Source organism: Danio rerio, chromosome 15 (assembly GCF_052040795.2).
Source record: "Danio rerio strain M-AB ecotype USA chromosome 15, GRCz13ab, whole genome shotgun sequence".
Classification (NCBI taxonomy): domain Eukaryota; kingdom Metazoa; phylum Chordata; class Actinopteri; order Cypriniformes; family Danionidae; genus Danio; species Danio rerio.
The window spans coordinates 47670001-47685413 of record NC_141035.1 but is presented as its reverse complement, the minus strand read 5'-3'; the positions used below and the strand labels follow the sequence as shown (position 1 = coordinate 47685413).

Sequence of the window (15413 nt, the reverse complement as noted above, 5' to 3'; positions counted from 1 at the left end):
TGGGCCAATGCTTAACATTTACTATTATTCTTACTATTATCACCATCATCTTCATAATATTCACATCTCGCACAAGATAAAAGCTGCCTACATTTAAAAAAACAATACGTATGAAAAAAAAAAATAGCTGACCGGCCCACATTTAAAAAATGGTCTGGCCCTTCTTGCATTTGCCAGAATTGCCAGATGGCCAGTCCATGTTATGTCCATGTTATAAATGTTGGATTAACCAACAAATTAAAAAAAGTCATTAATCCGCATTTCTAAATGTTATTAATCTGTGGGTCATGTGCTTTCCGAACTGTGGGTTGTGATCCGTACAGATCACGGATCAACAGGGATGCATTACACCCCTACAAACAGCAAATACTAATTTTTTTCCCCCTAAATTATAACATCTAAAATGTTCTTCATTCAAACCAATTCAAATGAAAATGATAAAAGAATAATTAGTTTACGACAAAGAGCATCAGATATGCAAAACGTTCAAGGAAAATTCCCTAATTACGATTAAAGACCTTCGACACACAAAAGGCACCAAATTATGATCTACAAACATCGGCTAATCCCCAAAAGAGAATCTAAACAAACATCGCCGGCAGAAGAAAAACACATTTCACAAGCACATCAAAAGAGGCTTTAAAGAGGAAGATAGAAATAAATAAATACTAAAAACAAGAGCATCATCTTCCCCTGCAGAAACACATGCACATCTGTCTGTGTCATTAACACTCCACGGCCCTTAATGAGCGTCTGACGAGTTTTAAAAGTCTGCTTTTCATAAGAACAATGACAAAACATGCTGTCTGCTGTCACTGCTCATTATAGAGCATGTGCGTGAGCGGAAACGAGCCGGTTACATCAGCGCTTTTACCGCAGTAACACGTTCACACTCGCTTCAGTCTCTCGCCGTCTCGTATCGACACTCACACTTCTGTTTTTCAGCCGCAGGAATAGATGTCTTAATTAAAGCTCAACTTTTTATAAGTTCAGCTGAGGTAGCACAGCGTTTCGGGTAATAAGCCATCTTGATGATGTTACTTTAAAGTGGAAGTGAAGCAGTCAACCTTACATTATTTTATACATTGATTAATATATTGTTTTCATTCACTCTGTGGTGATCGTGAGGCTTAAACTGGTCACAGCTTTCTCTGCGCTTCAGCAAACTGAATTTAGACAAGTCTTATTTTAATATTTATTTTTGAAAAATGCTTCGAAAATTGACAAAAATTCAACAATTGACTTCCCTTTGGTGATGTTAGGGGCTGTTTTTGCCCCATTGACTTCCATTATAAACACATTTATAATCATATATCTCATGCATTCTTCATTGTTGCTAGTTTTCCTCGTTAGGGTGAGGTAGAATTTGTCATTTTTACTGTTGATCATCAGTTGCGGTGCAAAAAAAGCTTAGTTTCTGGGTTTTATATGGAGTATAGTGTGTGTATGTTTGAGTGTAAGAGAGACATTTGCACACTTACCTTGAGATGTTTGAGAAAATAAAAAATAATCCCCTCAGCTTTCAGAACACAGTAAACAGAGCAAGTGTATTTCTGCACACACACCAAAAATTGGCCATTTAAAGCCTGTTTTATACTTTTGCATCAAGTAATCGGTGTGATCACGGCGCATGCAACGCGCGGAGCTGTGCATTCATACTTCTGCGCGCTGTTTCTGTTGCTCAGCAATAACACTTCCGAAACGCTAGTTGGCATTGAAGTGTTTGTATTCCTCTGTGTCGAGTTTCTCCGCTGGTGTTTTGTTTTTTTTCTGAACACTTCCTTAATGTACAAGTGGCTCAAACTCGCTCATTTTGAGGCAGGAACCGGCGGACGTGTAACAACTTTAACCATGAGGTAAACACAAAACAAAACTTTCCGGGCTTTATCATACACGCAGCGCAATGTGTCGCAAGGCGCGGCGCAATAGTCTTTTGGTAGTTTCAGCTTGGCGCAAGAGTGGTTTTGAGGCGTTGCGCTACGCTGTTTAAATAGCAAACGCATTAGCGCTCATATGTGCGCCCATAGTCGTTCTGGTCTAAAAAGGAAGGCGTTCTGAGGCGGACCGCTGGCGCGTTGCTATTTTGAGAAACTAAAATAGATTTTTCATTAGACCAAAACAAACCCGGTCTAAACTCCAGCGCAGAGTTGCGCCTCGCTTACACACTGCTTAATACACACAAGAGAGCAATAGGCAAATATCTTTACATATGAAAAAAAATGTTATATTAAGGATATATATAGGATATAATAAGGATATATATAGGATATAAATATAAAGGATTAAAATATTACAAAACATTATTTTTTAGCCTACATAAATATGAAAAATCACTGCTTTTATGCCTTCTTCATTTCGGGAGGCTTTTTCAGTTCATTCATAACAATTTGCTTTTGTATATTTATATATTTATATATTATTAATATTAGCAGTATTATTTATTATATCCATATTTATATTTGTTTTATTAAAAACAAGCTTAGATTTGCCCACCTGTCAGGTTTAAGACCATATGGGGCACAGCATGTGTTTTAGGATATAACTCGGGTTTTTGAGCACATTTTGTTATTTTTGTTCATTTATTCGTTTGCTGGAAATTAGAACTGAATTTATCTTTGCGCTAAACAAACTAAATTAAATATGTCGGCTAATGGATGTCTTCAGTGGAGTGAGTTTCCACCGTTTCCTTCCTTCACCAAATTAAAGGAGTAAAGAGTAAAAGTAACAAGGCTGAATGGAGGAGGCTCGTTCTTTATCCTCACGCTGCAGATGCTCTGTTGAACTGTTTTCTCACTAGTGAAGCGTTCAGTTTTTACACTTACAAAGTCCGTCATGTAAATAGCAAATGCACCATGGTGTGACGCAGCTGACTCTTAAAGAGAATGAGAGATGAGGTTTGATTGGTTTAATGCAGGTTATAACACACCCAGAACTCATTAAGAGAATAAGCACAACCCTGTTAGACCAGGAGCGTATTAATCCATTCTTATGATAGCAAAAGTGGATTCAGACACACCCTTAATGCTTTGTGCCATGTGCTTTAGACTTTGCCCCAAGATCGGGAACATGATCTTCTGTCAGTGCTGCACATCCCTATTTTACACCTACATGTATTAGTGTGTAGTTAAAAACATTTACTGTCTTTTAAGTGCAGCTTGCATCTTGTTTACGTCCATCGCATATTCATTCATTCATTTTCTTGTCGGCTTAGTCCCTTTATTAATCCGGGGTCGCCACAGCAGAATGAACCACCAACTTATCCAGCAAGTTTTTACGCAGCGGATGCCCTTTCAGCTGCAACCCATCTCTGGGAAACATCCACACACACTCATACACTACGGACAATTTAGCCTACCCAATTCACCTGTACCGCATGTCTTTGGACTGTGGGGGAAACCGGAGCACCCGGAGGAAACCCACGCGAACGCAGGGAGAACATGCAAACTCCACACAAAAACGCCAACTGAGCTGAGGCTCGACGCAGCGACCTTCTTGCTGTGAGGCGACACCACTTCCATCGCATATGTCTGTTTTAATTCTGCCTCCCAGCTCAGAGGGGAACGTACAATTTAACAGTTAGCTTTTATACACAGAAAGCATATTGCTAATTTATGCTAACAGCCAGAACCAGATTATTACAGATTTGGCCTTTGTTGGTGAGAAAAAAAAAAAAAGCTGTAACTAATAAAAAAGACAGGATGGCTTTACTCCCGATAAATGCTGTAAAATATTCCTCACACCATCTGCTATCGTTCGCCATCCACCAGCATCCGCTTTGTAGTGTGTGAACAACAGATACAGTAAACACAGACACTCTTCACCAACTTTTTTTCCCCCCGCACATGATAATGGATCCAGCAGTGACACTCACCACAAGTGAATAGCAGATCTTGAATCCTGGTTTGGCTACGAAGTAATCGTCTGATTTGAAGGTGATTTTGATGAGGTTTGTTTTGGAGGTGATCCGTGACGGAGCTCTTTGACCACACCAGCGGCCCCAGATGATGGTGCTGGTTTCAGAAATATCCTCCACTTCCACATAATCATACCTAAAAACACACAAACAGACACATACACACACACACACACATACCTGTCTGTCAGTACATCACACACACACACACACTCAAGTAAAGATTTGGGCTATTTCTAATTAACCTTTATACTGTATGTCTCATTAAGTTTCCTTTGGCTTAGTCCCTTTATTCATTAGGGGTCACCACAGCGGAATGAACCACCAACTTATCCAGCATATGTTTTACACAGTGGATGCCCTTCCAGCTGCAACCCAGTACTGGGAAACATCCATACACACTCATTCACACACATGCACTACGGACAATTTAGTTTATTGAATTCCCCTATAGCGCATGTGTTTGGACTGTGGGGAACTGTTCCCATTCAGGACTCGAACCAGCAACCTTCTTGCTGTAAGTGCCAACCACTGAGCCACAGCGTCAACCTTTATTTGTTATACATGTCTAAAATTATTTTTATTCTCAGAAACATTTGGAAAATAAAGTTAATTGAGGCGGCACGGTGGCTCAGTGTGCATCACTGTGGCCTCACAGCAAGAAGGTCACTGGTTCGAGTCCCATCTGGGCCAGTAGGCATTTCTGCCAACTAGACCCATCTTCTGGCCATTTCCCGTATTGTTCTGTCTCCCGGAAAACTCTCTCCCCCATGCCACCCCCCCAACCCCCCTCGCCCCCGCTGCTAAGCTTTTTGGTACAGTCCGGCTAGCTTTTTGGTTCTGACCCCATGTGCACCAAACCCAACGTGCAACCATCCCCCCAATGGTAATCTTTTAGTAGGACTTGTGTACGACAAAGCTACAGTCGACGTCATTTTTGGTTGAGAAAATGCTGTACGTTCACATATCATATGAGAAGCACTTCTCACAAAACAGAGGCTTTATACACATAAATACTTGTGTATAAATGTTCATTACTAACCTTTCTATGAAAATAATGATTGTTTATAACTGCAGATCAATGATATAACCACGAAAAAGCCTACTGTATAAATAAATAAATAAATAAATTCGACATACATGAACACATACGGCCCCTTACAGTCTCCGATATGTTACCAATTACAGAAAAACTACACCCAGCAGACATTTAGTCTTTATTCGGTTCAAAAACAACACGAAGTACAGCCGAGTCAGTGTAAACCTCTAATATGTGTCTTTAATCTTTAGCAGCATGTGTAGCCTCTGTTAGAAAGTAATTCTGTCATTCAGAGTTCATAATAATCCTAAAGGCGATGATAATAGTTAAACATGGCAGTTTGATCATGTTTTATGTTGCGGAAAGCATCATTTGCTGCTGTTTTTTCCGGCATCTCCATTGTTTTTTTGCGCTTCACTCTCGCGTTTGTCCCTTTCTGAAAGGATCTGATATAAAAGCACTTCAATGATCACGCGCACGTTATTAATATGAGCTCAAAAAGTTTGTTATAATGAATATAGATGAGATCGCGAGCTCTATGGTGCAGGGATTCCCAATTTATTTATTTTTTCCGGGACCCACCTAGGCAAGTAATTCAATCTCAATACCCACCATAATATTTTAATATGGAAAAATGGGTAAAAAAAAATGTATCCATTCAACGCAGTCAGAAATATATGGTGTGTGGCTGTTTGCAATAATTAACGTTATTGCTGAATTGATCTAATATTTACACATTTGCTTGAGGAAGGAATGATGGGGGTAGTTACATTACTATTACTATTTCCATAACATCTATGCCCTTCCATAACATTAGCTGACGTTAATACTAACAGATAGCACTATAGCTATTTATTGATTAGCAATCTGTCAACGTTGGGATGTAAAAAATATGGGACAACAAATAACTTCAAATGATAGAATACATAGCAAACATTAGAAAATATTGACAATAAAATAAAAGGTTTAGCCTATTAAAATCAACGGCCTATACAGAAATTAAATAAAGCTATAAAATCTATTTAACTTTTTATTGTATTTGCATATTGATTAAAGTTACTTTAGTTATTTAGTGAAGAGCAGCAGATGAATCTCTCATTGTGTTTTGTTTGATAACAGAGGTGTTCATGTAAGAATGCACAGATCTATAATGAAGCATTCGACTACTTTAGTAACTTTGTGTGCTCATTTAAGAGAAAATTAGTAGGGTTTAGATTTTGTTCTTCTTGGCTTTGTGGCTGTTCATCAAGACGACAAGCTTTTTTTAAGCTCGGGCCGATCATGGCTCGTTATTATATGTATACAATATTACGGTGTAATGTCTTGGCTGAGTATTTAAAACATGGCGGTTCCTTTGTTTTCATTCTGGCTTGTTGCGCAAGCGAATCACGGATCTCTGTGAACCAATAGCGTTCAGCTGCATGTCTAGCTCTGCCTTTTGGTACCCTTGGTACCTTTTGCAAAGGATGACCAAAAAGTGGTTCGGTATGCCTTTTGACAGTGGGAACGGCCATAAAAGCATATCAAACCATATCGTACCACTCAGTGGAAACGGACCAAAAGTGGAAGGTAAATTAATTAATAAAGGAAGTTATTTAAAATGAAAAAGGTGTTTGTTTGCAGGTGTAGCAAAAATTACCAATAGAGTCTGGCTGCAGATTTGCACTTGCACTTCCAGGCTTGCACGCTCAGACTTGCACGCTCAGGCAACTGCACTTCCTCTGCACGTGACGTCATTTACAATCGCCACCTGTGTCCACTTGCATGAAAGTCCTTCAGTAATTTAACTTAAGGGTGTCGCTGAGGCGGAAAAATCTCTTTACGAAGGGATTTCAGTAAGATCGTTGCAACAAACTTCTTATCCGTCGCCCTTACGTGCATTTTTTTTCCAAAGCGCTTCACTGTAGTGTCTGGACTCCACAGTTGCTATAGTTACATAAATAGATCGCAATGAACCACGAATGCTTGCTTTAAAACTGCTCTGCAGTAATGTTACACATCATCTGTGCCGCCTTCTTTAAGTTAAGCGAGTCGAGATGTTCTCTTATCGAGTCGATCTCGCCATTATGTCTGGAGGAATTATAAAACTGGGCTGGGATCATGTAGAGACTGTTGAAGCTGCGCTGCAACTGTGATTTCATATGGATGCACTCCTGCGCAGACGTGCTAACTTATCAAGAAAAGTTATAAAGAATAGTTTCCCAAGTCGTTGAATCACTGCTGTAAGTCCATAATGTGTTTCTGTTAGTTGTAATAATACAACTCCTTGAAATGTTTAAAATAAAAACTAAAATAAAAATTTTTCTGCTGTTTTTTTTTTTTAATTTTTTTATTTATATCTGTGGAAGAATATCTTGTGTGTAAATTTAGACCTGATAGTTGATATAAATAAATAATAAGCTTTGCTGGTATGAATGTTAGTGGTAAATCTACGTCAAAGCATACAATCATAAGATGAATATACTAACTGCTTTTTGGAGGGTGGGTTCTGTCATGGTGTACAACTTAAGTACTTAGAATTATTTGACAACGTCGTCACGGGCAACGCAAATGAACTGGAAACTTACTTCTGGTTTATTTGATTTTCATCTCACTTGCATAGGAAGCGTGGGTGAATGAGCGTGCAAGCCTGAAGATGCAAGAGCAACTCTGCAGCCAGACCCTTCTCAAAATGACTCATGGTTTTTCTTTAAAATGTGCATCAATATTAGTTTACTGAACAGACGTGAGTTTGTCAAGTGTAAAGATCATTTGCTAATATAATAATTTGTGGTATAGTATCAGGCCCGGATTGGCTAATCGGGAGGACCAGGAGAATTCCCGATGGGCCGGTCTGTTTTTTGGCCGCGAGGGCCGGTGTCCGTAGCTGCTTGCACTCTCAGCAGTCACACTTTTTTCATCCATTTGTTTATTTGACTATATATTTACTCTTTTTATTCATTATTTTGCCGCAGCGCCGCTCTTTTTATTTATTTTCTTGCAGCCTCGTGTGCAAAATGCAGCCTGCAGGTTAACTAACGTTAATGATGATGATGTAATGTAACTATCGACCCCAAACAGCGGCACCTTAGTGAATATACGAATTTGAATAATTGATATTAATGAATATTACACCTGCTCAATGAAAATCAAATGATTCACTACATTAATAAATCTGACATAACTTGATCAGAAATCTTAAAAGGAGAAAAAGATTGAGCCATCAAAAGAAAGTAGTGTTGTGTCTTACGGGTCACAAGTCATTACTTATTTTTTATCAATACACTCATAGCGCTATTGTGGTCCAGTGGTACGCACGTTGCATTTCGACGCCACGGACCCGTGTTCGAACCTCACCTGTAAAATTATTATTAATTTTTTTAATTTTTATTGTAAAGACATATAATACTGTTAGGGTTGTTGAACATTTAAATTTCTAAAGCAGCTTTTTTCTTGAAAAAGACGTGATAGTGAAATTAGAAACTGAATTGGAATCAGTCGTGAACTGAGGTGGGCCGGTCTGGCTTGAAACTCCAGGGCTGAAAATGAGTCCCACTCCGGCCCTGTATAGTATACAACTTTTGTCTTGATGAATATGAATATAAAAACTCAATTATGACTTTGAACTTCAAAAACATACAATTGAAGTCAAAATTTGTATCCCCTGTATATTTTAACCCCAGTTTTTTTACACATTTCTGAACATAATAGTTTTAATAACTCATTTCTAACAACTGATTTATTTTGTCTGCCATGATGACAGTAAATAATATTTGACTAGATATTTTTCAAGACACTTCTATACAGCTTAAAGTTACATTTAAAGGCTTAACTAGGTTAATTAGGGTAAAGTTAGGGTAATTAGGCAAGTCATTGTATAACAGTGGATTGTTCTGGAGACAATTCAAAACAAATATAGCTTAAAGGGGCTGATAATATTGACCTTAAAACGGCTTTAAAAAAATTAAAAACTCCTTTTATTCTAGCTGGAATAAAACAAATAAGACTTTCCCCAGAAGAAAAAATATTATAGGAAATACTGTGAAAAATTCCTGAATCTGTTCAACATCAGTTGGGAAATATTTGTAAAATAAAAGGAATGCACAGGAGGGCGAATAATTCTAACTGTATATATCTTTTTTATATCAAGTTTTAGATAGATTTCTTATATCTCTTCTTCTTTCTTCTTGTCTGTTTCTATTCCTCTATATTCACCTCATCTCTCGTCTGTGTTATTTTTGTCCTGTTGTCTCAGGGGTCTTCATAAAGTATTAGCTACACAGTAAAACTCTGTAACCTCAAGGACAAACCTGTAACTGGAGAGTCACTGCAAACTCTCTGCGGTCAGACGCTCATTCTGATTGGCTCTGTGCTCATTAAATATTCATGTCCTGTTTTAACTCTTCAGGCCTTTATTTCTACTTCAGAAATGCAGAATCGGGACCACAGGAATCAAAAAATAATCCCGCTATCTTTTACCACATGTCACGACATGATTTAACCATGTAGAACGAGCTCCTGGAGGCCCTGCATTTGCATACCTATGAACTAATCACATTTTAGAGATATGTAAAGGGCTTTAGCTGTGTGTTCAGCCCTTAAATATTTACAATAAAAACCAATGCAAAGCATCAGTTTCTCTTCTCTATCTGTACCTATATAGTTATGAATTCTGCCCTCATCTGAAATTTTTAGTTGATCTCTTTCTTTATTCATATATATGTCCAGTTACAGCTCCACCTAATCTACAGTCTGCATTCTATGGATATTTTAATTCATTATTCATAAACCAATTCCACCTCCACTTAAATAGTTCTGATAACTATCCATGTATACATGCATCAGAAGCTCCACCCTTCACCAGAAGACACCATTAAACAGATCTAATTCATTATTGAGGTATTCATGCACTTTAGGCTCCGCCCTGACCTGCAGACTCAATTCTTCACCTCCACTTACACAGATTTAATTCAATATTCATGATTTTCTGCATTTGAAGCTCTTCGCTTACCTGAAGACAGCATTAAAATCCACTTCAACTTAAAAGTAATCACGCATCAAAAGCTTGGTCTTCAACTGCAAACTATTTACTACCTCCACTCAATTCTTATTCATTATTCATGAACTCATAGACTCGAAGCTCCACCCTCATCTGCAGATCCCCAATCTCCACCTTCACTTACAAAGATCAGATTATTTATTCATGAACTCATGCATTTGAAGCTCCACCCTCACCTGCAGCCTCCATTTTCCACCTCCATTTACATAGATCTGATTCTTTATTCATGAACTCATGTATTTGAAGCTCCGCCCTCACCTCCAGACTCAATTCTCCATCTCCAATTAAACGGGTCTGATAATTTAGGAATCTCCACCCTCACCTGAAGACTCCATTCTCCTCCTAAGAAGAGCTAATTAATTATTCATGTTCCTTTGCATTCAAAACTCTGCCCTCACCTGAAGACACAATTCTTTACCTAAACACATCCGATTAATTATTCATAAACTCATCCATCCAATCTCCACTCTCGTATAAAGACAATTATCCACTTCACTTAAACAGATCTTATTAATTAATTCATGAACGCATGCGTTCAAAGCTCTGCCCCCCACCTGCAGACTCCATTCTCCACTTAAACAGAGCTAATTAATTATACATGTAAGCATGCATTCTAAGCTCCGCCCTCACCTGCAGACTCCATTATTCTCCATCTTAACTTAAACAGATCTGAGTAATTATTCATGAACTTATGCATTCGAAGCTCCGCCCTCATCTGCAGACTTTAGTCATCATCTTCACAGATCTGATTATCCATGAACTCATCCATCCAAATATCCACCCTCCACCTTCATTTAAACAGATCTTAATTAATTCATGAACTATGCATTCAAAGCTCCTCCCTCACCTGCAGACTCAATCCTCCACCTCCACTTAAACAGATCTGATTAAATATTAATGAATTCAAGCATTCAAAGCTCCGCCCTCATATGCAGAGTCGGCAGACTCAATTAGCTACTTAAACAGAGCTAATTAATTATTCATGTGAGCATGCATTCAAAGCTCCGCCCTCAACTGCAGATCCCCTTATTCTCCACCTTCACTTAAACAGATCTTTTTAATTAATTCATAAACTTATGCATTCAAAGCTCCGCCCTCATCTGCAGACTGCATTATCCACCACCACTTAACCAGATCCGATTATTTGTGAATTCATGAATTCAAAGCTCCGCCCTCATCTGCAGACTGCATTATATATCACCCCTTAACCAGACCTGATTAATAATTTATGCATTCATGCATTTAAAGTCCCACCCTCACCTGCAGACTGCATTATCCACCACCACTTAACCAGACCTGATTAATTATTTATGAATTCATGCATTTAAAGCTCCTCCCTCACCTGCAGACTCAATCCTCCACCTCCACTTAAACAGATCTGATTAATTATTAATGAATTCAAGCACTCAAAGCTCCGCCCTCATATGCAGAGTCGGCAGACTCAATTAGCTACTTAAACAGAGCTAATTAATTATTCATGTGAGCATGCATTCAAAGCTCCACCCTCAACTGCAGATCCCCTTATTCTCCACCTTCACTTAAACAGATCTTTTTAATTAATTTATAAACTTATGCATTCAAAGCTCCGCCCTCATCTGCAGACTGCATTATCCACCACCACTTAACCAGATCCGATTATTTGTGAATTCATGAATTCAAAGCTCCGCCCTCATCTGCAGACTGCATTATATATCACCCCTTAACCAGACCTGATTAATAATTTATGCATTCATGCATTTAAAGTCCCACCCTCACCTGCAGACTGCATTATCTACCACCACTTAACCAGACCTGATTAATTATTCATGAATTCATGCATTTAAAGCTCCGCCCTTATCTGCAGACTCCATTCTCCACCTCCACAGATCTGATTCATTATTTAAAAACTCATTCATTTAAAGCTCCGCCATCACCTGCAGACTCTATTCTAAACCAGCACTCAACCAGATTTAATTAATTATTCATGAACTTATGCATTTAAAGCTCCTCCCTCACCTGCAGACTCCCTTCTGCACTTAAACAGAGCTAATTAATTATTCAAGAAGGAATGCATTTAAAGTTCCTCCCTCACCTGCAGACTTAATTCTCCATTCAAACAGAACTAATTAATTATTCACGAACTCATGCATTCAAAGCTCCTCCCTCACCTGCAGACTCCATTCTCCATATAAACGGAGCTAAAAAGTATTCATGAACTCATACATACAAAGCTCCGCCCTCACCTGCAGACTCTATATTTCTCCTCTTCCACTTAAACACATCAGATTAATTATTCACAAACTCATGCATACAAAACTCCGCCATCACATGCAGACTCCATTCTCCACCTAAACAGAGCTAATTTTTCATGAACCATGCATTCAAAGCTCCGCCCTCACCTGCAGACTCCATTCTCCACCTCCACTTAAACAGATCTGATTAATTATTCATGTAAGAATGCATTCAAAACTCCACCCTCACCTGCAGACTCCATTCTCCACCTCCACTTAAACAGATCTGATTAATTATTCATGTAAGAATGCATTCAAAGCCCCGCCCTCACCTGCAGACTCCATTCTCCACCTCCACTTAAACAGATCTGATTAATTATTCATGTAAGAATGCATTCAAAGCCCCGCCCTCACCTGCAGACTCCATTCTCCACCTCCACTTAAATAGATCTGATTAATTATTCATGTAAGAATGCATTCAAAGCCCCGCCCTCACCTGCAGACTCCATTCTCCACCTCCACTTAAACAGATCTGATTAATTATTCATGTAAGAATGCATTCAAAGCCCCGCCCTCACCTGCAGACTCCATTCTCCACCTCCACTTAAACAGATCTGATTAATTATTCATGTAAGAATGCATTCAAAGCCCCGCCCTCACCTGCAGACTCCATTCTCCACCTCCACTTAAACAGATCTGATTAATTATTCATGTAAGAATGCATTCAAAACTCCGCCCTCACTTGCAGACTCCATTATCCACCTCCACTTAAACAGATCTGATTGATTATTCATGAACTCAAACATTCAAAGCTCCGCCCTCACCTGCAGACTCCATTCTCGGCCTCTTCCAGTCCAAACTGAGCATCAAACTCCAGCAGGATGCGTGTGTGCGGCGGCGACAGTAGTTTCCATGACAGCAGCAGGTTGCGCGGGTACGAGCTGGGGAAGCGCGGGCTCTGGACGTGACCTCCGCCCTTGATCATTATGACCTCTTCCTTCCGGTACAAGTCTGTGAGGCGATTGCTGTCTGTTACTGGTCACAACTTGGACAGGTTAGTGCGTTTATTCTCGGAAACAAACACACACGCATACACACACAGATATATACAGAAACAACACATATAAAAGGACAGAATTTGCTTCATTTCAGTTTAACACAGTTCAGGTTGGGGAAGAGCATAGATTCAGCTCAGATAATAAATTTCATCTTAATTTATACGTTTATTTCTGATCAATTGAGAAAATAAGCATTAAGTTGCTTTTCAGTCTCTGCAGACTCTAAGCGAAATAATCTGAATTCACTTCTGTCTTCATAATAAACAAACCCAGTTCACTTCTGGCGTGAATGCGTCTCCAATCGTTCTTTAGAAAATGATTAATTTCTGATTATTTTCAGAAAACGCACAGACGTCTGCTTCAGATCAAGAACTAATGCTACTTTAGATTCATTCATTCGGATTAGTGCCTAATTTATCAGAGGTCGCCACAGTGGAATGAACCACTAACTATTCCAGCATATGATTTACGCAGCGGATGCCCTTCCAGCTACAAGTCAGCTCTGGGAAACACCCATACGAACTCATTTACACACACAGCCATTTTAATTCATCCAATTCACCTGTACTGCATGTGGGGGAAACCGAGCACCCGGAAGAAACCCATGCCAACACGGGGAGAACATGCAAACTCCCCACATTTCCTTTAACCTACATTTTTCTATAACAAATAAACTGATTCTCCTTAGAAAAAAAACTTAATTCACTTCTAAATCTGTTGAGATCTGAACCGATCTCAATTCACTTCTCGAAGGGTCAGAATTCGGATTCGGTTAAAAATAAATATATATATATATATATTCACTCGATTTTGTTCTTAAAATAACTAGTTTGAATATCATTTAAAATCAATTCTGATTATCTTCACAAATAAAGCTTTCACCTTTTAAATCTTTTAAATGTGCAGTTCACAGTGCGATTTTGATTATTTTTAGAAAAAAAAACTACTCCATTCTAAACCAATTTCACTTCTGATTTTCTTCATTTAAGAACTTCATTTTGAATCCTGTAACCAATGTGAAAGAATTTCTGATTATCCTAAAGAACTTTACTCACTTGATTTCTGGTAAATAGTAAAATACACGTCTAATTCGCTTCAGGAAAAAAGATTAATTTGATTCACTTAAGAAAAATAATATTTCTTTCTGATACTCCTTGTTAAAAAAAAATTCTAAATTATGTTCTGATTCAGGAAACTATTGAATTCACTTTTAAATTTCTTGGGGAAAGAACATGATTCAAACTGAATTCTCTTCTGGCTCTTTTCAGATTGAATTCACTTCTGATTCTCTTCAGACTGAATTCACTTCTGAATAAATTCACTTCTGATCCTCTTCAGACTGAAATCACTTCTGACTCTCTTCAGACTGAATTCACTTCTGATTCTCTTCAGACTGAATTCACTTCTGAATAAATTCACTTCTGATCCTCTTCAGACTGAAATCACTTCTGACTCTCTTCAGACTGAATTTTCTTCTGATTCTCTTCGGACTGAATTCACTTCTGATTCCATTCAGACTGATTTCACTTCTGATCCTCTTCAGACTAAATTCACTTCTGATCTTCTTCAGACTGAATACATTACAGACTCTCCTCAGAATTAGTTCACTTCTGATTCTCCTCAGACTGAATTCACTTCTAATTCTCTTCAGACTGAGTTCACTTCTGATTCTCCTCAGACTGAGTTCCCTTTTGACTTTCTTCAGACTGATTCTGATTCTCCTTGTTAAAAAAAAAATTCTGAAATATTTTTTGATTCAAGAAACTATTGAATTCACTTTTAAATTTCTTGGGGAAAGAACACGATTCGGACTAAATTTTCTTCTCACTCTCTTCAGACTGAATTCACTTCTGATTCTCTTCGGACTGAATTCACTTCTGATCCTCTTCAGACTGAATTTATTTCTGATCCTCTTCAGACTGTATTCATTACAGACTCTCCTCAGAAATACTTCACTTCTGATTCTCCTCAGACGGAATTCACTTCTAATTCTCTTCAAACTGAATTAACTTTTAATTCTTTTCGGACTGAATTCATTTCTGATTCTTTTCAGACTCAATTCACTTCTGATTCTCTTCAGAATATGTTCACTTCTGATTCTCTTTAGACTCAATTAACTTCTGAATCTCTTCAGACTCAATTCACTTCTGATTCT

At 38.3% G+C, this 15413-nt stretch overlaps 1 protein-coding gene and 1 long non-coding RNA gene across 13 annotated transcripts in view; both read right to left on the bottom strand.

Moving 5' to 3' along the window:
- Positions 1 to 15413, bottom strand: part of pdgfd (platelet derived growth factor d) — a 62190-nt gene that overhangs the window by 21191 nt on the left and 25586 nt on the right. For 7 of the 12 annotated variants that reach the window (XR_015509927.1, XR_015509930.1, XR_015509928.1 and 4 more), the window contains 2 exons: positions 13025 to 13211; positions 3872 to 4049 (listed from right to left, as the gene is read on the bottom strand). Coding sequence is in view for 3 of the 12 variants with exons in the window: in XM_087284761.1 (XP_087140887.1) it covers positions 3872 to 4049; positions 13025 to 13211 (365 nt within the window). In the remaining 9 variants the exon portion in view is untranslated. Of the gene's footprint in view, positions 1 to 3871; positions 4050 to 13024; positions 13236 to 15413 lie in introns of all 12 variants that reach the window. The other 5 variants (XR_015509923.1, XR_015509925.1, XR_015509926.1 and 2 more) reach the window with 1 other exon arrangement.
- LOC148679598 (uncharacterized) overlaps positions 14167 to 15413 on the bottom strand; it is a 2542-nt gene continuing 1295 nt past the window's right edge. Inside the window, exons 2-3 of the long non-coding RNA XR_015944997.1 lie at positions 14678 to 15413; positions 14167 to 14539 (exon numbers count right to left, since the gene is read on the bottom strand). The exon at positions 14678 to 15413 is cut by the window's right edge and continues 205 nt beyond it. This is a non-coding gene — a long non-coding RNA (uncharacterized LOC148679598). The remainder of the gene's footprint in view (positions 14540 to 14677) is intronic.